Raw genomic sequence first — 24,406 nt, 5'->3', positions numbered from 1 at the left:
TGAAAGCTGAGACTGATTTTAATTTGATCAGAACCCCAATAAAACAGCTCAGAATAAAGATTTTGATCTTACATCTGGTTTCCACTCAAATGGCCTTTAAACCAATAAACTCATAAACAAAGTGCCTAAAATTGCAAAAGTAGAACTCTTTGGTTCCCTGGAGACCCTTTCAATTCTTTGTAGTAAAAAAAGTCAATTGGAGTGGTTTGATGTCAGATGTATCATTCTAGAGGAATTTACTGACTTAGATTAAATTCAAATTAGATTTGATTTTTTTTACAATGCTGGTGATATTTTAAGCGATTTATAATTTGATCATTTTACACCAGGAGGCCAAGGTAGTGTTAGGAGTCTTGCCCAAAGACTCTTATTGGTATAGTGTAGGGTGTTTGCCCTGGTGGGGGATTGAACCCCAGTCTAGAGCATAGAAGGCAGAGGTGTTAACCACTACACTACACCACAACGTCTACAGCACAAGCACCACTTTATTTACTACTGATGATGAACACTAAACCTACACGTCTTCCGAGTTCTGTCTGGTTCCTGTTACCACCGCTATGAACAGTAACCTTCACCAACGCTGTGAACACCTTGAAATGGAGCATTTCAAATCAACCCGAATCAAATTACTTTGCATGCATCTTAACGATTTAATTATACATACATTTTGAAGCATCAATTGAATTTCCCTTCAAAGAACCATTTAGAAGGAACCTTTACATTTTTTTCTATATAATCTAAGGTTTAAATGTTTGTCCTGGAAGAACTGTTTATGAACCATTATTTTTAAGAGTGTTCTCACAAATTTGTGACCCATCTGTTTGGAAAACTGATTTACGAGCAATGGTTCTCTAAAAGGACAAGAAGTTCCAGGATCTCTTGTGGAGTTTGTTCAAAAGCAGCAGAATGGCTTCTCCAGCACTGACACTGCAGCATGGATGCTCTAGCGGTCTGCCAGCCATGTGCAGCCACATCTGCCGTCTCTATCAGCAGAAGCAGCTGCATTGCAATGGTCAGTAGCATAAAGCGGAAATGGCAGAAAACACTTCTCCATCCCTGCTGCTGCCTCCATTGCTCAGTACACCCTCAAGCCTGCAGGCTGGAGAGCAGTTTGGTTTGCTGGAACTGTTCCAACTCCAACACTTGCTTTTCTGCTCTTTCCCTTCTCTGTAGGAGAGGTTCTGGGGAAGATTTAATGAGTGTGCGGAGTACAGTGTAGAGGTCCGGACTGGGGCCCTTCGAAATGTCAGGCCACTGTAAGGACATGGATAACCAAAGCTTTTAATGATGTTGACGCCACAAAGCTGACAACTTCCTGTGAGAATAATAAGCTAATTGGGTGTCACAAATATAGAGCACCTTGTCTGGATTCATTACTGTCCTTTCAACTGGCACAACAAGTGCACCCACTGCCTTTCATCAATGATTAGCACACAAGCAGTACTGCATAAAAGCTTCTGGTACTCATGTGTCACAGCTTCTTTTCTTATTAGGCCTGTTCAAAATGCATAGCGGTCAGAAGTGGGTATTAACTGTTTAAATTCACGCAGTTACATTTACTGAAGACATTTACTGCTATTTTGATGGATACTTTTACTTGTATGCAAGTATAGTTGTTAGGAAAGTAATCTACTTTTTATTCGGTTACAAATGAATTATTAAACATTCCTGTTCAGTTTCTTTAGGTTACATTGATGACAGCATCTGTACTACTTTGCCATTGGTCACATTTCTTGAGGGTTATCATATAATTTTATTCCAAAAATGGGGCAATAAGAGAATAACAAAACTTAGTACACTTCACTTTCTACGCTAATGATACATTTCTTTTGTGCTGGTGACAGCAACTGTACTCCTTTACTATTAGTCACACCTCTGACTTTTGACTTTTGTCATCATTATATTTTAGACGCAAAGAGTACATCATAAAGAGAAGCTGCAGCTAATAAACTTTAGTTTCTGTGCTGATAGATGCTGGGTGCATTAGGCTCTATTTCAGCTTTTAAGTTGCTTTAGCTTTTCACCTGCTACTTCTACTCAGGTTGTTTTCTGTAAAGGTTCTTTTACTTTTAACTGACTGTTTCACTGAGGCAAGGATCATTCGTATCGGTTCAGGCTACTCTTCCCGCCTCTGTTGGTTATGTGCTGTTATACATATTGCTGTTGTCGGAATAAAACCTACTAACTCCAAAATGGTACCTTTAGAGGAGAAGGAAAACACCTACTTTACTTTTAATGTAAGTCAAAGTAACCAGACTTTTTTCCAAGTAATTTTGGGATGTTTCTTTTGGTCTGTTCTTGATGAAATTTACAGACAATGTAAAGGGCAACAGGCATTTTCAAATTATGCAAAACGCTGAAATATGGCAAAAATGGAGATACAAAATTTTCTTTGGACAACGTTATGTTCCCAAGCACTCAACATTTCAAGCTATAGAGGCTTATGAGTGAAGGGCAGTTTGCATTACATACTTAATTAAAACTGTGCCATGAAATTCTCAATCTATCAGAGCACTCCATCGATTTAGCAAAGCAAAAAAGTAATTATCTGCTGTTGTACCTCTGAAATGTTTACTGTAACAAATGTCTCACATAGCCAGCCTATGAATGAGCCATTTTGTTTTCCAAAGACAGATTACGATAATGACATTCACTTCAAAGAATACACTTCTTTCTCCATGGCTAATGCTTATGTAAGCCAGTAATGAATGCGGTCATGCTCTTGTCTTCAATAATAATAATCATAATAATTCAATATTAATTCTTTAGTCATAATTACTAGTGCATCATAATAAAATAAACATATTCTGTCCTTTTAACCTTCCATTTGGGTGAAAAAGAAAGAGCTTGTTGCCTTCCTGTGTTCGCTGCAGCAGTGGCGGCAGAACATGAGAAGTGTCGGAGGGGCTTTACTTCAACAGGCGGAGCGTGGGGTGCGTGCCTTTGAGCTCATTAGAGAGAGAGCAGCCTGCCGATTCACCTTATCAGCCTCAACCCAACTTTACTCCTCAGCCTTTATCGCGGGGCTAAACGCGCTTTATGCATTTCTAATGATCGCGCGGCCCGGCTGAGACAGGCTGCTGAGGTGGATTCGGGATTAAAGAAAAGCTTGAATGTGACCTGCCATTTAAAAAAGCCTGAATAGCTCGCTTCAAGTTACAGCACATGGTGATGTTCGGTTAAAGCTGATTGGCGTGAACTTTGCTTTGACTTTGCTCATGAATTTTCAAATGGCAGGTAGCAGATGGACTGCAGACTGACTTTGGCCTGCTCTTGCCACTGTTTCTGCCAGAGTTCTGCCCAGAGGTGGATATTAACTAGGTGCATGTAGTTAGTTATATGCACTTAGTTCTTTACAATGATGGTTTAAAATTGCTTTAAAATGATGGTTCTGCAAGGGATCTGTAGTAAAGAAAATGGGTCTATATAGTCAGTGGGTCAACTTGCATGATTAGAGTTCTTTGCATTGTTAAAGGGTTCTTCAGATCGATGGGGAATATGTTTTATATGGTTCTATTTAGGTTTGATATTGTAACATAATAAGAACCCTTTTGGGTGGACATAGAACCCTTTTCAAAAAATTTCTATATAGAACCATCCACAGCACATTCTCCATCAATCTGATGAACTCTTTAACGATGTAATGGATCCTTTAATCATGCAAGCGCTTCTTTGAGTATTCGTGGTTCTATATAGAACCATTTTCTTTACTATAGAACCCTGGAAAAAACATAATTTTTCAGAGTGTATAAATTGGATAGTTTAATCTTTCTTAGAGTTGTTTTGAATCATAATACTTTATGTACTTCATAATACTTTACTCAAGTACAATAAGCTCCATTATTTGTCCAAAATTTTGACGTCTTTCTATTCAAAAACTAAATATTAGATAAGGGTTTTACATGCAAAGAACCTTATTGACCAGGCATTGACTTACTCATACTATTTGAGTGTGAGTGAGTGGGAGTTCACACATTACGAGATTGAGCTAATTAACCACAAAGATGTTTTTTGCTCATCTCTTCTAAGAGTGCCAGTTATTATGGAGCTCTGATGAAATGAATCCATTTTACTCAGTTGCTTTTAAATCAGGAACATTTTGTTCCTAATTTCATTTTTAATGTTTTTAATGATTAATTTCATCATGCAACAGCAGCTACATCACTGTGAAATTGGCCACACTGCTGACTTTTGAGGTTTATTATTAACCAGAGAACATCAAAATGGGAAGAATAGCACAACACCTCAGTTCCTATGCTGATAGATGTGAGATGTAATAAAACATTTGGCTGGACTTCCAAATGTTACTCAGTACTTAAGTTTTACCTGCATCTTTTGAACTTTTACGTCTACTTTTGATCAGTTGCTTTTGCAGTTGTTTTTAGAAAGGTACTTTTACTTGAGTCCTTATTTCACCAAAGTAATAAAGCTTTTTTTTTAACTTGTTTATGTTTAAGTTACTATACTCATCTGAGGTTCTGTCATTCAGGAGCTTACTGGATCATTTATATGACATTTAAACATTGAATTTAGTTTATTGGATCATATTCATACAGGTCAATATTACCTACATGTCAAAATTTAGGAAATACTTACAACATTCCTGCACATCATTTGCTTCTTCACCTATTTTCAACTGTATGCTTTCCACAGTCCTGAGGTTTGTTGCACTAATAAGAGTGAGAATAACACATAAGGAGTTTGTGAGGTTTTAATGAATATTTGTTTACACATTTTTTTGTTGTTGAATAATTCATTATTTTTTAATGTCTTACATTATTCTCATTCCATTTAAATTTGCCTTGTGTTCAGTATGTCGTCCCTGTCATAAAGCTTCAGATCTCTAAAACTGTAATTTCATAGCAAAATTCCTAATTTAAATGTATGTAATGCTATTTTTCTGTTGATCCATTTTTCCCAGTTGTTCACAAAACTTAAACAGCAGCTCATATTTTCAAAAAGTGTAAAAAAAAAAAACTACATGAAAAAAGTAATGAGGTTTTGATATGACAGTGATGATATATGTTGTTCCATTGCTATCTTGATGTATATTTTTTTTGCCTTTGTTGTTGTTTTGTGTGTTTGCGTCCATGTCTGTTTGTTTGTGTGTCCCATTGACCAGATGCCCCTACCACGCCCTCTCCTTCCACAACACCTCCCCTTGTAGCCACCCTCCCAGACACCACAGACACCACAGACCCCCTAGACTCCAAGCACTCCAACCCTGCAGTGACCGGTCAGAGAGGTACAGTAAGCCCACCACCCTTCCTCATGCTCCTCTTCCTCACATGCAGCTCTCATTGTTCTCACTGTCACATTCTCCTTCTACCTGGATGACCTCCCTCTCTCTCACTGTCCCCATCAGCCAGTTCCACCATTTCTTTTTTCCAAAATCTCTGCACAGTTCCATTGTTGAGATGTATGTTTTAATGAGATGAGTAGTGATTTAGTGAGATGAAAGGTTTAATGTGAAGTGTAGGGAAACTTATCCACTCACATATCTTTACCATGGTGATGTCTACCTGGGTCACAATTGTTTTCAATATGAATATATACATATCATTTGTTATCCAAAATAACTTCTGATATTTTGTATTATATCTTTCTGTGAAGGGGCTTTAAAAAGTTCTGAAACTCTTTAGATGTCTACTTCCTATCACCTCCACTGTGACTCTAAAATGGGGCATTTCACATTAAACTCTTCCAATTGACCTCATTCACATCTTAAGTATTTCATTATTCTGATTTTTTCATCAATGGAATTCCCTTTTAAAATTAGGTTTGATAGGAAAACTTCTACCACTTATTTTCTCCACAGGTTACTGATGTTACCTACAGTGTGACTGAAGTAAACTGTTAACCACATTTAATGTTGCTGCATCACAGAAAAAATGCAGACTAATTATGTGTCATTGGAAAAATCAATAGTCTCTCATATTTCAACTTTGACAGAGGGCACCCTGTTATCTGTGATGTGGAGTCCAGAGTGTGTTGTTTTATTTAAAGCATAAAATATATAAATTCATGCACAGTATCACTTGAAATCAAGTTGAGATTAACTGTGAGTTCACCTAACCTAATCTTTAATCTTTTACCTTTAACTCAGCTCTCATAATATTCAAATTGGTTTATTGTATTACATGTTAATGGAGCTAGCTGGCTAGTTTACCTCACATAAGCCTGGTGTAGCTAAGTTGTAGCTATCTGTGTAAGCTAAGTAAGCCAGTAAATCATTAGCCTCTTCCCCTGCTAACTGTAGCTCCACTTCCATCCATATTCCAGCCCCTTAACCCCTGGTTTCAACCATCCCTGAACCTCTGACTCTTCTTCCACCCATGAGTCTTTTAAGAAGGTTCATGTTCTGTTTACATGGGGTCACCCCTGTTCCCAGGGGCCTATGTTCCCATTGGCCTGTGTTCCCAGAGCCATTTATTTCTTCATTTAAATATCTAGGAAAAAGCCATATATTCCCAGGGCCCTGTGTTCACTTCACTTTTCTAGAAAACAACTCTGTGTTCCCATAAGCCCATGTTTCAGCATCATTTTGCCTCAGTGACATTTCCTTGAATAAAAATTCAATGAAAATAAGACCTAGCATCCATACCTCTGATATTTCTCAACTTACATATTCTGATGTTATGAATATTGACTAAGGTTATGTATGCTATGCTCTGACTTCTCAAAAATAACATTACATGGCTTACTTAGCTAGCTAATTAGCTGACCGAGGCTAGCCTAGCCAGGGCAAGTGCATTCCTATTGAACAGTCAGCTCCTTGTTGTCCCCTGTATGATCTTTGGTGACCCTATAACCCTAACCATGACCTTATGAACCCTTTCACAGTTTATTTTAATGTACCATATTGAGATAAGATGTATTATACAAAGAGGTGAGGGAACAAGTGACTCTGGAAATATACAGTTGAATTTCTAAGAGAAAATAAGTGAACACATTCTATATAAAGAACATACTTAAATATGGCATTTTGATGCACATTTTAGTGCACAATTTCAATATTCACATTCTGTGTTTTTTATATATTGGTAGACAAAAAATTTATGGATGTTCACAATCCCCACACATTCAAATGCTACTGCATATTTGCAACCAACATAATTAGCAGACCAAAATGTTTATTTCTCTGTACTGGAAGCAGCTACAGTATGATGGTGTTGATGGCCTCCTAAGGGAATGAGAATGTGCCTGTGCACCGATTAGAGGTTAGTGACTTTGGCTTGGCTCTGTCCCATGTTTTCAGCCCTACAAGAACTGTTTTTAACTATTGGACCCCAAAGTGGTTCTACTATGGCACAGATTCCTGGTTCTGGAGTATCATCTGCCCTGCATAGGTTTTTCCTACTCTAATACACCCACTTCAGCTCAGGAAAGGCATGTTAATTAGCTGATTAGTTGGATCAGGTGTGTTGGAGCAGGGCAAACACTAAAATATGTAGGACTGGGGAGTTCCATGACCAGAATTGGAAATCACTGCTCTTTGGCATCACTCAAAAGAACACTTTTTGGCTAATTTTATTTTTGAGAGTGTACCTCAACCCCGACACACGCATCTCAACTAGGCGCCACATTTGGAAATGATGTGACGATTCTCGAAATGGTCCCAAAGCTGCCCAGTTCTGTTTTGTTTCTTGCTTCTTTAGGCCTCGTACCTGTTCTAGATAATTGACGTGATTGATAATATGTAACAGGCTTTATATGTTCTCCTTTCGGCCTCTGTGTAAGGTTGTTTGAAAGTCTATCGATTTATTATGCAGCACAGAAGACACAGCACAGCATGGACAGCAGCATCCAACTAACCCTCAAACTCATTTGGCAACTGCCTTGCATCAGACTGCAAATGCGCATACTGTAAGTAATTCGTTTGAGCAGCTGATGTTACATCAGTTAGTTTTAACCTATCTCTTTCTGTGCTGTTGTCAAATTAAGCAAAAGTGGCTTGAAGAAAACCTTTCCCAAGCACCTTATAGAATTATAGTAATTTTCTTCAGTCTACCACTTCCCGGACCTGCATTGCAGAACAGCTCTGTGTGGCTCTCATAGCATGGAAGGTCTGGAGTGTTAACAGCACTTATTTCCTCCGATGCATTAGCCGCCCATCTTGGTGCCTGCGATCAATGGGGGGATTTCAGCAGCGGGCAGCCGGGGCTTAATGAGCATAATAACTCTTCCCCACAGAAGCGCAGGGCCCAGACGATGTCATCAGAGTGGCTCCCATCCCCGTTAAATCTGCCAAGTGCATTTTTATGGCTTGCAAATTAGCCGTGACCTTATGAAGCTGAAAGGTTGAATAAAGTACTTGGGCTTCGGAGAATTTTTTAAATATTTACAGCTCACTTTTCATAATCAGCTCGCGTGTCCGCCCCGTCTCGGACCCCCAGGCTGTTATCATCCCACCGAGGCACTTCCACAGACACAGTGATTGGTCATGCCTTTTGTCTCAGGATGGGCAGAAAAGAATGCGGAAATCCATCTCGTTCAGAAAGGGTTCAATTTGGGTTCATTACCCGGGGACTGGAATAATAGGACAGAAAATATGGAAGAAAAACAAAACAGAAATTTGGGAGAGCTTTAATTGCCACCAAACTTTTTTTGAATTGTCAAACTTGGGCTGTTTTTTTTATATATATATATATATATAACTAATGCCATGTGTGACTGCAGAAGAACTTGTGAAAGCACAGCACTGGTAGTTTTAATGGATTCGCAGACTGTGTGTAATAGCAAAATGACAATTTTAATGTAGCACAAAACTTTAATAGCATCATATTAAATCAAACAGGCTTAAGTTGGTCAGTGTCCAGTCTCTAAATAGGGCTCTTGCAGGCTATTTAGAAACATATGTATCTTCATGCATTGAGCAGACATCCAGCGTGCACAGCATGGCCACGCCACGGGGGTGTAATAGGCAAACACAGGCCAACAGCTGCGGGCTGGACGCAGCCTTGTTCATGGGCTCTGGTCCCAGTGAGACACGAACAAATGAGGAATCCTCCCAGTGCCATTTTTGCAAGTTCCAGCGCTTTGCTCTTGGGCAGCTGGCACAATGGGAGAGCTTTGTCAATCCAATTAGAGCTTTGTTGATCCAATGAGGGCTTTATATGTTGCCTGCCGTCCTTGTTCTGCTTTTCTGAGCTATCTCTGGAGCTCAGGTGAGCACTTTACATATGCATGGGCCCACAATGGGCTGCTTTACAAAGCTCTCGTGCACAGTGGTCTGAGGATGAGGACTAGGGTTTGGCGGAGCCTTTTGCATTTAAACCTGATGAACTTGGCCCTTAATCTATGGACTTGGGTAATTTCTCAGCAAGCATGCAAGGCTTCCTAAAGGAAATGGAAGCAGTCAGGTAAACTCCAAGAATTTTTCTGAAATGTCATAATTTTATCTTCAGTAAAGATTTAAGGATTCTTAACGATGTATTTCCAGCAATATTGATTCAGCTCCACTTTCTCTGTGCTGCTGATTGAAGGGCAGTAGAAAGTGCCGTGATGAATAAAAAAAATGGCCCCTCTGAGGTTCCGCCGAAGGACAGCCGCAAAAAAAGCTTTGTTTGAAACAGGGGTGAAGGCAAAGTTTGCTGCAGTGTCCCTCCAGGCCAGGTTAAATATTGAGACAGCCATACTGAGTGCCTTCCCTTGCCCTCTGTTCCAAACCCACCAGTGCACCAGGGGATTTAAAATGCAATGCAAAGGTCCTCGTTGTGTCAGACAGCACCATTATTGATGATCTATCACATTAATGCACATCGCTGCAAGAATTATAGCAACAATTTAAAATAAGGCAAAGGACGAAAAAGAAAAATCATTAAATTCTGCAGGCGTGTATGAATTACGAATAATAGTCCCTCCATTCATTATGTTTTAATAGTAAGAGACACTTTAAGTAATTCTCTGGAATGAACCCTTCTGCTCTCTCCATTTTACAGTGCCTGATCTTGTTAAGAACTTGACAGAGTAATTTAGAAAGTGGTGATGTAATGTCTCTGGACAGTTCTCTATTCGTCTTGGCACTTGTTGTTCTTATCATTAAAGGGCCTATATTATATTATATTATATTATATTATACTATACATACTGAATATATTGAAATAATGATTTGATGTAATATGCAAACACTGTCAAGGTTTCAAAATGTACCATTCGCTCCCCAATCCACACAGTGAGTATATGAAAAAGAGCTGCGAAAACAATCTGTTTTAAATTTATGATTTCACAAAAAACAACACGTCTGCCTATTCGTCCTACATCAGCTTAGCTTTGGCATTTTGAATGTTGAAGCTAAACTGCTGTACATTTTCCTATATCAGGAGCGGTTCAGCCTGACTGCTTTTTAAACAAAGCACAATACAAGAAAACAACACAAAATAACAAATCAGTTACAAACCAGCTAGTGTGATTCCAAGGGATACGGAGAGGTTGCAAAATAATAGTGTAAAAGCACATTTTGGATTTTGAGGAAGAAAAAAGGATATTGGCGCTTTAAAATGAGAAGGATTCTAACTCTGTTGTTACATCAGGCAGCCCGCTCGTGCCGTTTGGTGGTCACCAGCTGTATATTTTCTTTTTTTCATATTTGGGTTAAATTATTCAGCCTCTCATCAGACCACACAGATTTTCTCCCAACACAATTAGAAGCTTTAATTTGTTTTGAAAATCTAATTAAACCACTCAGACCACCAGTGTAGTCCCTCGTGCACACGTTTGGTCTAAAATCAGCTCTTGAGAAGCTCGGACATGTAAATGAATTCACTGCTGGTGTACAGTTCAGCCCCATGACACCGTGCTACTGTGTGCGTGTCGGGGCAGAGGGATGGACAGACACGTGCTGCACGCACTCCAAATGGCAAAACAGATGTGTTGTCTATGTGCGTTTCTTTCTCTCTCTCTGTGTTTCTTTTTTTATTAGGGATGTATAAATGAAGAGTGTATGAACCCGACTCTTTCAGATGTAAATTCTCGTCTGACCGCATGTATGAGAGTCTGACAGCATACCAATAGCTTCTCCCAGGCCTTTTCCAACTTGGCAACACTTCAGCTTTTCCCATTAGATACAAATTACTGAAATTTCTGCAGAAAGTGGAGCATAATTAATGCATTGAACTGTCCAATCAGTGCACTAAGCTCATGGTTAATTTGTTTAACATGGTCTTGCTTCTCCTGTACACCCTCAGCAGTGGAGGTTTCTAAATGGTGCTTGGCTTGGACGAGTAATTTTGAAAAAAAGAACTAATTGGTAGAGAACTTCTACATAATATGGAGGGTTCTTTAAACTTTAAAGTGCCCATATCCTACACTTCATTTGTTACTTATTTTGTTTTCACTTGAGACAATTTTATGATGTTTGTATGCTTTATTGTTCCTGATCATAATGTTTTACATTAGCACTTTCTGACTTCTCTTTATGTTTTTGACTTGAACAGGTCATATTTTGTTCCTGTCTGAAGAAAAGCAAACTCTAAAATAGTAACATTACTGGAGAGGGCTTAACTTTTAATGTAGGTCAATGGAAGTAGATTTTCTAAGCAGTTTAAGAGCATTTCTATTGGTCCATTCATCATAAAATTATCACACAGTATAAAAAATAGCTGCTGTTCTCAAATGATATAGAAACATAAAAGTAAAAAAAATAGACATATGTTTTTTTTTTGGATAGCGATGATTTTTTACAATGTCTTCATGATGAATAAAGTGACAAGTTGACCAGACAAACACTGACTGAAACAAAGGGCTTGATAAAGGCTAGAATGAATGGGAACATCTGGGAGAGGGAGGAGACAAAGGGCAAAGAGCCAAAACAAATACAAGCACATGGCAGAAAGCACACAGCTACAACACAGAGCAAGAAACAGACACACAAGCAAAGGGGAAACTGGCAACCATCCACTGAAAGGTGGCTAAAGGAATCAAAAGTTGTACATTGAGGGAACTGTAGCCACTGGGTGTGGCATGTAAAGGGTATATCTAAAATTCAAAAGCCTGAGGCAGCAAGCTCATACACTCTATCTTTCAGCACTCTTGTGTAGCGTCATATCTATAAGCTGGGAAAACAGCCAGGGAAGCCGAAAGCACATGACAGGTGGATGAGAGGAGCACTAAACCACACTTAGGGGCCTGCAGTTCTTTATTGATCGGAAGCTAAAGGCCTTGTGATTCACACAGCCATTCTAGGGGAAATGTGAGTAATGGACCTCAAGAAATAAAAGCTTTGATTTTTTATTGCTTAACTTCATGGATTTCTTGTGTATCTTCTGCAGCCATAAAAATAACCTTGACCTTTAGCGGGTAATCTAGAGTGCAGAAATACAAGCTTACTCCAAACCGCAGAGTGCAACACAACTTACTGAAAAGTTTTGATGTTTTAGATGTACTGAACATGGTGTGATTTCCTTTTAAAATAATGTATAAGACTACTGCAGTAGGTGCCGAGGGCTTTGACACCAGTAATATACTGCATACCGCAAAACTGTGGTGTTTTATTTCCTCACAAAGAGAAGCTTAATGTCCAGCTGAGTTCATAATTAAATCCAAATGAGTTCCTACTTAAACTCATAACGTACTTAATAAGTTGGCCTTTCCATCCCAGTGCATTTGTCAATTACTTGTTAATTTGTTTAGTCTGTGATGCTGTAGTACTGTTCAAATGGAGGAGGCTAATGAAAACAGTTCTGCTTTTTATCTGATATTTATGAAAAAGAGAACACAATGTTTCATAAAAGCTACTGTACGTACATTAAGGGCATTATGTTTCATTTGACTTTTTCATTGACTTTTAAAAAGAGACAGGATAATGTTTTGACTAGACGTCTCTTGTAATTCTCATGGTTAGCCAACTGTGCTCCCCTATACCCTTGAATCAGGTAACACATCATTGGTCACCTGGATCAGAAGGTGCATAGACGTCTGTGTGTTCATCGGAGAGAGACTGGGAGTGTCCCCTGCTGAATGTTAATGGAGGGAGTTTTATTGTGCTCTGAAGGTGAAGCTGTTGCAGCTCAGCACTTTCTCTTCAGAGCCACTCTATAGCTCACCTAAGGAAAGGAGGGCAACGGTGCGTACACACGCACGGCACTTCTCCATGTTCGTACGTTTCTCACCTCAGCCCTTAAGAGCGTTCATTCAAATGCCTTAAAGATTACTGCAACAGTAATCCTAGACACAATCCCAGCTCCTGAGGGGGCTGAACTCGAATGTGGTATTAATATTCATGCTACTTTAAATTCTCCTCCCAAGGAGAGGGTAAAATGGAGGTTCGGCCTCTCGGCCACTCTTAGTTCCGAGCTAAAAGGTGCTACCTACTTTAACACTAATCATTCAAAACATACAAGCCTATTAACATACTAGTATTGGCTCTGTCATCAGGAGATTGCGAGTTTGATCTCTGGTAATGCCATAGCCATCTGTAGCCAAAGATCCTAGAAAGCATACAGGCCTCGCGTCCTCTAGGTGGGTATAAAGAAACAAATTGTTCAGCTGACAAAGGCTTCACTCTCTTAGTGCTGATAGGAGAAAATAAGGGAAAAATACCAGAAAAATTATAATGTACCTCTCAATCCAATTGTCCATGTAAGGAAACCAAGCTGCAAAAACAGTCCATTTTGAATTCATCATGGTTGTGACATCACATGTGACATAATTTATATTGTTGTGACATGTTAAGCAAATAGGGTGAGAAGTTCGGTCATCCGGGAGGGACTCAAAGTAGAGCCGCTGCTTTTCCACGTCGAGAGGAGCCAGTTGAGGTGGTTCGGGCATCTTGTTAGGATGCCTCCTGGACGCCTCCCTTGGGAGGTGTCACAGGCAAGTCCACCGGGGAGGAGACCCCGGGGAAGACCCAGGACATGCTGGCGCGACTATATCGCCCAGCTGGCCTGGGAGCACCTCGGAATCCCTCCCAGGGAGCTAGTGGAAGTGGCTGGGGAAAGGGAGGTCTGGGCCTCATTGCTCAGGATGCTGCCCCCGCGACCCGAACCCCGGAGAAGCGGAAGATGATGGATGGATGGATGGATGGATGGATGGATGGATGGATGGATGGATGGATGGATGGATGGATGTTAAACAAAGTTCCCTATGATGGACCTCTCAGCCTACAGCCTTTAATCCACTCATTCACATTGCAGTTACTGGTGTGGAAGTAGAGCAAATGATTAAACAGTGTGCTGTTCCTGGCTGTCAAGACCATGAAACAAGACCATCATTGCAGTTTTCCAAACAAAACAGACATCTGAGAGTTTGTTGCTAATGTTTGTTTGAGTTCAAACTTAACAGTTTATGTTAATTTCAACCTGGACTGTTTTTTGATTGAGGCATAATAAAGCACAGCCTGTCATAACAGAGCACATTAACAAAAATAGCCACTTTAATTCTGAGGGATAAAGAGATATTGGAAAATGGTCATGTAAAAACGAATTATAACATATTTGGTGTATAAAGTCACAAAAATGTTATAAGCAAATTAAAAAAAAAAACTCCCTTTAATGTGACATCAGAGGCTGTGTGTGTCCTGAAGCTCCTATCTGCAAGGCTTGGGTGCTTGGTAGGGTGCGGCTGCAGGGCTTGGTTCTAAACCTCTGCCAGGCCATACCACAGGCAGGCAGTTGCCATCAGAGCGCCACAGTTTGAACCCGTTCAATTTGTTAAATATGTGGGAGTCGCGCAATAGGGACTGAGAATAGCATTATAAATATTAAAGGAGGAATTTGCATGTGGCGCTCCAATATTAAATCACATAGAGAGGGCCGTCGCAGGCCTTATTAAAAGATAATGTGTTCTGGAGGAAGAGGGATGCATTGCTACCTCAAACTCCTCATGGCTAAGCCAAAATCACCACCCAGCAACGGAAGAGAGTTCTGATTAGTTTAACCAGTCAGACACAGACAGACTGGGTGGAGGACTCATATATTAAAGCAGCGCATTTCCCACTATAACAGCCCATTCCCCTAAACTGAGTAGAACGTAATGAAATGCCCTGCGTTTGCCCGTATCAATCTCCCTGGATGTAGAAATTAGCTTTCATATCGTTATCATCTGCCGGGCTCTACAAAGAGTTTGCCGTGTCAATAGACTTGCCCTAGGAAGGCTCTCATCGCGGTGGCCTCATTGGCCACTGATATAAATAGAGCAAAGGCTGAAGATATCCAATTATGACAAACCCTGAAGCACATGCTCAGGGTGACTGGCCCCTCTCTCACCCACTATTGAGATATCACTGTTTAGCATGAGGAAGTGAGAACGACTTAAAAGCAGCCATAAGTGTCATTGCAGAGACAGAAGGCACACTGTCTGGTGTGAGATGACAGTTATACTGAATCAACCTAGGTCTGTCGACATAACGTCTTGTTTTTTTTTAATGTATACCATAGAGTATACCATAATACCAGAAGGAGAAAACCTCGTAACATAGAGACGGTCATAGGTGAAATATTGATCACTCCTGGTCAAATGTCACTTTATCAATTTCACAAGTAAAAAAACAAGTTGACACATCCTCTACAGAAACAACAGAAAATTGTACTACAGATTGTATGCCACAGTTTCTATTTATTTACTCAAACAATTTTAACATGCCATAACCCTTAGACAGGCCACGATTTATGTGCTATTTTTAGAATTAAATTCAGGAAATAAATGGTTATTGTGTATGTGCAGAAATATGTTCTCCATAGAGGATGTGTTCATTTATTTTCACTTACAAAATAATGTAAATTGACCTGGACGCCCAAACCTTTTGCATATGACTGTATATATTTAACTGTATATATGCAAAAACGACCGATGATATTGTCCCATATCATGGAAAACTGAATTTACTTTGTTTTGTTTTAAGATGTAATATGTAAACGTTGTTAAAGTTTCAAAGCATGCCATACAGTCATTTTATGGACACTAAGCTGCAGAAACAGCCTTTTTTGAATTTATGCTTTTGTGATGCAGTGAAAAGCATTTACATATATCTGCATACAGCCTCTAGACGTTTAGCCCTGCCCATTCATGTTAAAGTTATAAGAATTATTTATCTTTAACTGCTTTCTGAGTTAGGCGCAATATAGGACAGCCAATAAAACAGTGATTATTTATAGTATACATCAATCTCAAAGCCACAGTAACAAGAACCGCCAGTTTAATTATAAGGAATAAAGAGAGACTGGAAAAAGATTGTGTATAATTGAATTAAGACTGTCCAAAACCCACATAAATGCCATAAAAGAAGCCAAGGTGGTAGAGAAAAAGGAAAAAAAGAGCAGAACTAATCTAACGCAGCTACATCAGTGAATTTTCAAAATTGCATGTGTTCTTAATAACTCCCTGCTGTGATAATCAACCCTCTCATAACCAGCCTTCATTCCTCACCCTCACTATTGTTCATGGGCCACTGAGCTGAATTTTTACACCTATTTTATCATGTATGCTGGCAAAAGACTAACGTGAATGTTTTTCATGCTAGATGAAGACAGTACTAGTGTGCTGCTTACTTGATGGGTCTTTCTAGGCATTCAGGATATCTATGACCCAGTAAGGTCTATGATGAGGTGAACAGCAGGTCTTGTTTTGCTTCATAAGCCTCCGCAGTCCAGGCATTCTGAGTGTTCCTTTAAATTTGTGTGTATGCATTTGAGAACATGCTCTATTAGTCAAGAGCAATGACCTTAAAAATTGGCAGGCTATGAAAAAGTCCCTCAGCTTGCCAGTTTTTTTCTGCCTCTTTTACCTTGTTGTCTAAAAAAAAAAACAGAAACTGTTTTGTGGCTCCAGCCATCACCTCCAATTCTGAGTTGCTAATCCAGCCCAGAGTGGCACATGTATACCGAGGGGAACTGCAGCTGCCAGTGGAGTACTGTTTTATAGTCTGTACCTCGTCCTGTGTCTTCAGTGCAGGCGTATGAATGAGCCTGAACGAATGAAAAATATGATGTATTTCCCCTTTGTATACACTTGCTTAAATATTCATGCATTCACTTCCAGACTCTTGTCGCTATGCTTAGAACTTTGCTCCTCAGGGGTTTCTAAATAATTCACTTTTTCCAGCTGTTTGTGTTTCAATTTCTCTTCCCTAAAATGGCCACTTTGAATATTCTTATATTCTCATTGCTATTTGGACATGGAGTGTTATTGGGGGATATTGTACTCTGCAGGGATGCACAAAATAACAAGGTTTTTGTGTGGATGTCTCTCTCTCTCTCTCTCTCCCTCTCTCCCTCTCTCTCTCTTTCTCTCTCTCTCTCTCTCCACAGATCCTAATGCTGTGGGGCAGCATGGTCCAGACCATGCTCTGATTGGGGGCGTAGTGGCTGTTGTTGTCTTTGTTACCTTGTGCTTAATCATCGTACTGGGCCGATATCTGGCGAGGCATAAAGGTATCAATTATTTTACAATTTTACAAAACAATATAATAATAATATACCACTAGCATAACAGTGCCATATTACCATTACCTGTAATGATAATTCCAGATGCCATAATGTTTTTTGTCATAATAGCTTGTATCACATGCACATTTTTGCTGTGTACTCTAGTTAGCCATCATATCACAGCATACATTATGGCTTCTGTCATTACAACTAATCATAATAACAACATGGCACTATTATATTACTGTCATGACAACTCATGACAGCCTATGACTTCTACCATGACATGCTCATGGCATGTTTATGTAGCAGGGTTATCAAATTTGCATGTAAAATAATAAAAATGTTTAATTTGACAATTGAATACAAACTTTGGTAGTTTGCTAATGTAGTTTGTCAGTTTCAGTTGAAGCTTAAGCTAGGTATGAGTGGATCATCCTGTTTCTTTAAACCTCTATCACTCTTATCTTTAATTATGACAGGCACATATTTGACAAACGAGGCCAAAGGAGCAGACGATGCCCCAGATGCAGACACAGCAATCATCAATGCCGACGGAAACCACGCACACGCAGAAGAAAAGAAGGAATACTTCATTTAGACTGCACTCCACTCCTTTCACTCTCTCTCTGTCTCTCCCTCTCTGATCCTTTCTTCCCTGCTCCACGTAGGAACCTTGTCTGGCAGCAGTGGAAACTTCTCCTTCACTTCTTTACATCCTCTTTTCCTTCACGCTTTTCTTTGCATTCCTCTGTTTAGTGTTCCTCTTTCCTTTTTTCCTGATATCAACTCATTTCAAATTTCAAATGCCACTTTTTATGAATCACCTAAGCATAGCTGCTGAAGATTTTTGCCTTTTTTGTTCAAAGTGTCTGTAAAATACACACAAAAGTGAAACGTGCCCCGAACCACCCAGTTCGACAATGAAAGTCCACCGCCCTCACTACTTCACTTCACAGTGCCTAAATATACAGACATCCATCCAGTTTCATTCAAATGCCTTCTTTTTTTGTCAAGCATTTCATTATTGGTGTTTTGCTTTTTATCTTCAGCATTATGATGAAGTTACTGTCACTTTTATCAGATCTGTTGTTCTTGAAGTTTTATACTCTTTGTGGTTCATTTCAACTCCATTGCTGTAACAGCAATTTTTTGTCCAAATAAAATATGTAAATGGACTAATTTGCTCAACTTGAAACAAAGGAGGTGGCTTATACCCCTCTCAGTCTACAAGAAAACCGCTTGTCAGTAATTAGACCAAGTCTAAGTGAACATTCCACATGATATGAGGCCGATAGCCCACACCCATCATTTAAAATCAGTATTTGTACTTGAAATGTAGATATTGGTATGAAGCCTATATAAATAGGTCTAAGGTCATAGAGCTACTGAGTCCGCCAATGTGTTTTTTAGTTTGTGTGATTTTTGAACACCAAAAATGTAGCTAGTGTGATAGCAGGCCAGGGCTCGGGGTTGAAGGCACATCGTATTGTAGAATGAAGTTGTACCACTACATTTTTCTGTCCTCACTGTGTGGCATACTATGTCCCTAACTAGTCTGTATATTCCTGCACTGTTACACTCCAGGACATTGCCATGAATATGTGCTTACTAATGTGTGAGGAAGCCCCCTCTGCAGTTTACATACACACGTGCCCTAAAATCTGTACTTTAGAAGGTTAAAGATATTTAAACTATAGCGTGTTCAAGTTTGTAGGGTCTCATTAGTCTTGTGGGGCCAGACGTGATCTCAAAACAAGAGCATCTGGGAGAATCATGAGAAACTTAGTAAATAGTAAATGTGGATGGGAGCATGGACGTATTAATATGTGAACTAATAATATTTAAATCAGTCCAACTTCTAGTGAAGGTGGAGTACAAAGTAGGGGGAAATTTGTCAACTTTGTTTGAGTGCCCCCAAAACTCCATTAAACATGTAAATGTGAATATATAACATCTGGTATAAGTAAATATTACTTTTTACAACCCTGTTGTAAAAACAGCACAGTACAGCATGCATTCCATGCTAGTCTAAACTGATTTTTGCTGGTCTGGTGCTGGTTTAGCTGGACACCCAACATGGTCATGCTGGTTGACCATCATACCAGCATCCAAAACACAACACGCGCTGGTTTTGCTGGTGAACAGCTTTGTCTATGCTGGTTTTTCTAACAAGAAAAGAGAAAAACTGTTCTCTAAGCTAACAATAGCATTTTGCTAACTAACTTATTTTGCTAGCTAGCTAGTTTTGTTTGTGTTATCTATTGTACACTAACAGAGAAATTTGGGGGCAGATTTTATACCTTTCTGCGGTACATTTCACCTCAGTCCAGCACCAAAAGTTTAACAAGTTCTCCCCAGACATACATTATCAGTTCAAGTCTGGCCTCATAAGACTTTGATCTCATCAGTCAGGCTGACTCACAGAAAAGAAGTACAAAAACAATAAACTGTAATAGCCTTTTTAATATAAGCTTTGAAATAGCACTAGTATTGAAAACTCATTGTCCTAAGATGGTTACAATAGATGTTATGTGCCATTTGAGGTTGTTGGGTTTTTTTTGTCTAGTTGATTTGATTAAATGTAGAAGCACAAGAAAAGTGTTCAGAATCACATTATCAGTGACCACATGACACAGAATGGTAAACTAGAACTGATCTCAATGTTCATGAAATGAGCGAATACAAAACAAAACATATCTTATGGTAAACACATCTCACAACACTGATGAATGGTTGAAGTGTTTTTTAAAATAGTCTGTGTTTCTTTCTGTTCTTTTGCTTTTTTAAATTTCTGTTATGAATAGGTTCCCTTGTTAATAAGGCTGTATATTACATCTGCTAAATGTAGTAAGTAGTGAAAATTGTTGTTAGACTTTGGGAATCCCGCTTACTATCAAGTTTGTATATTAGCCGATTTAGACATTGATTCAAAATATGATTTTTTTTTAATTGTTTTTGTTCATTCAGGATTCTTAACAAGCACTCCACATTTTGTTTTTTTGTTTCGGCATAAAGTATGTATATACTGTATAAGTACTACATTTTGGTAAGAAAAAGAAAAAAAACATTTTTGATGTCATGATTTTATTTCAGATCTTGTAAATGACTTCATTTCACTCGACTGAAAGCAGGAGTCACTAAGAATCAGAAGGAAACGTGTTGATAAACATGCCTATGGAATTATAATCATAGATGCTGCAAATTGAGGTAGTGTTTGAAAGGGGGGGTAATTTTAACATTTAACACAAACTCATAATGTGTTATTGGTCACAGTGAATAATGAAGAATATAGTAGCATCAAGCTAACAGCAGTATTTTCTGAGAAATCGATAGATCACCTGTCAGACCATGTATCAGTCTCTTGTGTAGAAACAGAATCATTAATGCTGGGGAAATGGTAGAAGAATAAAGCTTTAAATTTGCAGAGTAACATCAGTAAAAATTTGTTTTATACTGAATTCCCAGTATACCACAGTACAACACAATACAGGCAGGTAGGCTTTGGGCTAAAACGGTACTTTTCTTCTTTCTTGCCTCAACCATATGTATATATGAACCAGGGGATGGGTATTACTGTTGAGGAAGCATTGATGGGGCCTACATGAGAAGAGCTGAGTATTTACTTGAGACCAGTGCACAATCTACACTGACTCTTAATTTACACCTTATTAAGGAACCATAGATGCCGTGTTCTTAAAAATAAAGGTGCCAAAATGGTTCTTCGGAGCCATGCCGTAGAAGAACCCCTTTTGGTTTCCTGCATTGGATTCTTCTTTAAAAGAATCCTCAACCTAATTTCTGTGTTGCATCTATCGGGTAGATACTTATACTTCAGTAAAAGAACAGAAAAACGTGCTTACAATAGATGCCAATGGAAAGTATGTTTAGTTGAATGGGTTTTCAACATCTAAATTGTTGTCTTTAGCAAGTGAACACATGCAGCAGATGCAACAGATAGAGATTGGGTTGGAAAAGCTCTGGAGGCCTCCTTTTAAGAACCATCCATTAGAAGGTTCTTCAAAGTTGTTCTTCAGTTACATCACTCCAAGGAACCCATTACGGAGTCTTTGTTTTTGAGAGCATGGACCCTAAGAAGTCTCTCTATTTCTCTCTCTTTCTCTCTCTTCATTGCATTGGAGGCAGCAGAATAGCTATGGTCCTCGTTCTTGTCAGTCAGGCCATGATAAACAAGGCTAATACAGAAAATGTGCCCATGACCAACTACATTTCTGATCAAAGATTGCATTAATCAGCTTCTCTTAATCACCATGGTTGCCTTTGTGTTTGCCGTGGGAGGTTAATGTCATTTTTTTTTAATGCAGAACTTTCTCTGGACTTGGCTATTTGGCTATCACCATCCACTTTCTCAACATGCCAATGTACAATAGTTTCTCTCTCTCACTCTCTCACTTTGTGCTGGATCTCTTTTATAAACTGAATGCAGCGTATTTTGTTTTTTTTGTTTGTTTTTTTCAGGCTGTGTTTTAATACCCTTTTATTTCTTTCTTTGCGTGCTAGATACATTTTTATTGTTCTTTGTTATTGATTTCCGAAAGCATGAAAATGTGCTCTGGAGTACAGGCAGGGCTGCAGAATCGAGAGTGATTTGTAATGTCTCCTGTCAATGGTCTTCAGGCCTTCTTACCGTGGATTTAAGTACTGAATGGAGCAGTCACAAATAAACCCTTCACATTTTTGTCTTACTATCAGGACTCAGTTTAGCTGTGTAGGCCAACAGATCACTCTGTGGAGTTCTGTATGGACGCAGGTCTATGTCTTCGGGGTCCATCATTTTGCAGGTGGGGTGGAGTGGGGTGGATTGCCCACGCTTCATGTGTAACCTGTAATTGGGACTGTAGATGTGCTCTTAGCCTATGAGGTCAAATATTTCCAAAATTCTCTCAGAGATCTCATTCTGCTCATGCCCTCTACATTAGCTGCAGCATCCTTTCGCTCTAAAATGGAAAAATAAAGGAAACATTGCCCAAGATGCATCCAATATGTAAATTGTGATTAGGTGTGGAAATGCTGTCTAGTTTCTGCTGCTAATTCTTAGAGCAGAAGCTTATATAAAGTACTTGTACTTTTCATTTTTATTTATTTCTTTTTTTTCCTCTTTCCTAAAAGATTAGGAATTCTTTTGTTCATAATATTGTTCAATATATACATGCTGGAGAGACCCTGATTTGTGTTGTAACTATTGTTTAGGAGAAATTTTTAATTATATTTTAGTGATTTTAACATCTAATGGAAAATCTTGATCCATCTGGCTGTTTCTTTTGCTTTGATGGCAGGTCACAAGAGAACTGTTGTTTGTTTAAAAAAAAAAATTTAATTTCTGTGTCACTATATCAATGCAATCCGTGTACAAATGGAATAGTAAATGTTTGTGTCAGAAATTGGCCGCCATATTACACAGGGCATGTGACTCCATTTCTTTTGGCATTCTCTTTTCTTTTTTTCGCGTCTCAGGAATGACTCGGTGAGTTGTTTCAAAATTTACTCGGAGAGATTTTGCAAAGTATGTCCCACCTGCTCATTGCCGACTGCCGAAGCTCTGTATCTGTTGCTTTTCAAAATAGGCAATTATAATGTTAATAAAAATCTCAATGTTTATTTAATGCTTGGTTTTCTGATGCTCTTTCCTTTTTATTGATCACCTGCATGACGTTTGAATATCTCTAACAGCAGATGTTGTAGTGAGTGCCTTCCCTGCCATTGTACACTAGACATCCAAAACTTGTAGACACACCTTTAGATGCCCCTTTTTGTGCACACATAGCTTGTAGAATCTCCATAGAATGGCATTACCAATAGAATGGGACACACTAGTGCAGCTGCACATGTCTCTAAAGTTACCATGCCCAGTGCCAAGTGTCAGCTAGAGGGGTGAAAAGTCCTCCAGCATTAGGCTATAGGGCAGAGGAAGTGCATTCTCTAGAATGACGATACCTTTGGCATGAGCTGGAGTGGTGTTTGTGATCTGGAACTAATCATCCAATATCAGTACCTGACCTCACTAATGCTTGTGTGGCTGACTGCAAGCAAATCCTTAAAGCAATGTTCCAAAATAAAAAAAGCCTTCCCACATTAAAAAAATGGACATATAGAGTATTCGCATGGCCATGGATGTCTTTTGCCTTATATAAATATAGTAGATAGACAGAAACACATGTGGACCCTGTTTTGTTCATCCACTGGCTCACCACCAATGTGGCCAATCGGTATTGCGACAACAAGTATATTCGTATGCAGAACTTGTAGAAGGGGCTTTTATTTGGAACAACTAGCAGAATACCTTATTGACCTATCCTAAAGCTAATGCAATTAGGGTAGAGTCTTGGCCTAAGAAAGTGTCCACAGTTGCATATAGATGGGCTAGACATCTGTAACACTAAAGACATCTATAACCTCATTTACAAAAAAGCTGGGACACTGTGCATAAATAAAATGTAAATAAAAGCAAAATGTGGTGTTGTACAAATCATTTAAACCCTATATTTAATTGAAAATAGTATAAAGACAACATATCAAATGTTGAAACTGAGATATTTTGTTTTTTGAAAAATACGTGCCTATTTTAAAATTAATGCCAACAACACATTCCAAAAAAGTTGGGATGAGGCAAACAAAACTCACTTAAAATGGACTGAGGGGAAGTGGAAAAATGTCCTGTGGTCTGGCAAATCAACATTTGAAATTCTTTTTGGAAATCATGGACACTGTGTTCTCCGGTCTAAAGACCCCTCAGCTTATTATCAGTGCACAGTTCAAAAGCCAGTATTCATGATGGTATAGGGTGCATTAGTACACATGAAAATGGACATGAGTGACATGCAAATCTGTGAAGGCACCATTAATGCTAAATGATAGATACATGCTATGGCAACACATGCTGCCATCCAGACAACAGCTTTTTCAGGAAAGGCCTTGTTTATTTCAGCAGAACATTGCCAAATCACATTCTGCATGTGATATAACAGTGTTGCTCCATATTAAAAGAACCCAGATACTAAACCGGCCTGCTTGCAGTCCAGATCTGT

At 39.0% G+C, this 24,406-nt stretch overlaps 1 protein-coding gene across 3 annotated transcripts in view; it reads left to right on the top strand.

The window, feature by feature from the left end:
- Positions 1–22,984, top strand: part of cadm2a (cell adhesion molecule 2a) — a 482,918-nt gene extending 459,934 nt beyond the window's left edge. For 2 of the 3 annotated variants that reach the window (XM_017681962.2, XM_017681954.2), the window contains 3 exons: positions 5,123–5,245; positions 17,244–17,366; positions 17,843–22,984. In XM_017681962.2, the coding sequence (XP_017537451.2) occupies positions 5,123–5,245; positions 17,244–17,366; positions 17,843–17,961 (365 nt within the window). In that variant the 3' untranslated portion in view covers positions 17,962–22,984. The remainder of the gene's footprint in view (positions 1–5,122; positions 5,246–17,243; positions 17,367–17,842) is intronic. The other variant, XM_017681972.2, reaches the window with a different exon arrangement.
- Positions 22,985–24,406: the final 1,422 nt, after the last annotated feature.

This window comes from Pygocentrus nattereri, chromosome 18 (genome assembly GCF_015220715.1).
Source record: "Pygocentrus nattereri isolate fPygNat1 chromosome 18, fPygNat1.pri, whole genome shotgun sequence".
NCBI lineage: Eukaryota > Metazoa > Chordata > Actinopteri > Characiformes > Serrasalmidae > Pygocentrus > Pygocentrus nattereri.
This window is presented reverse-complemented; position numbering and strand designations above follow the sequence as displayed.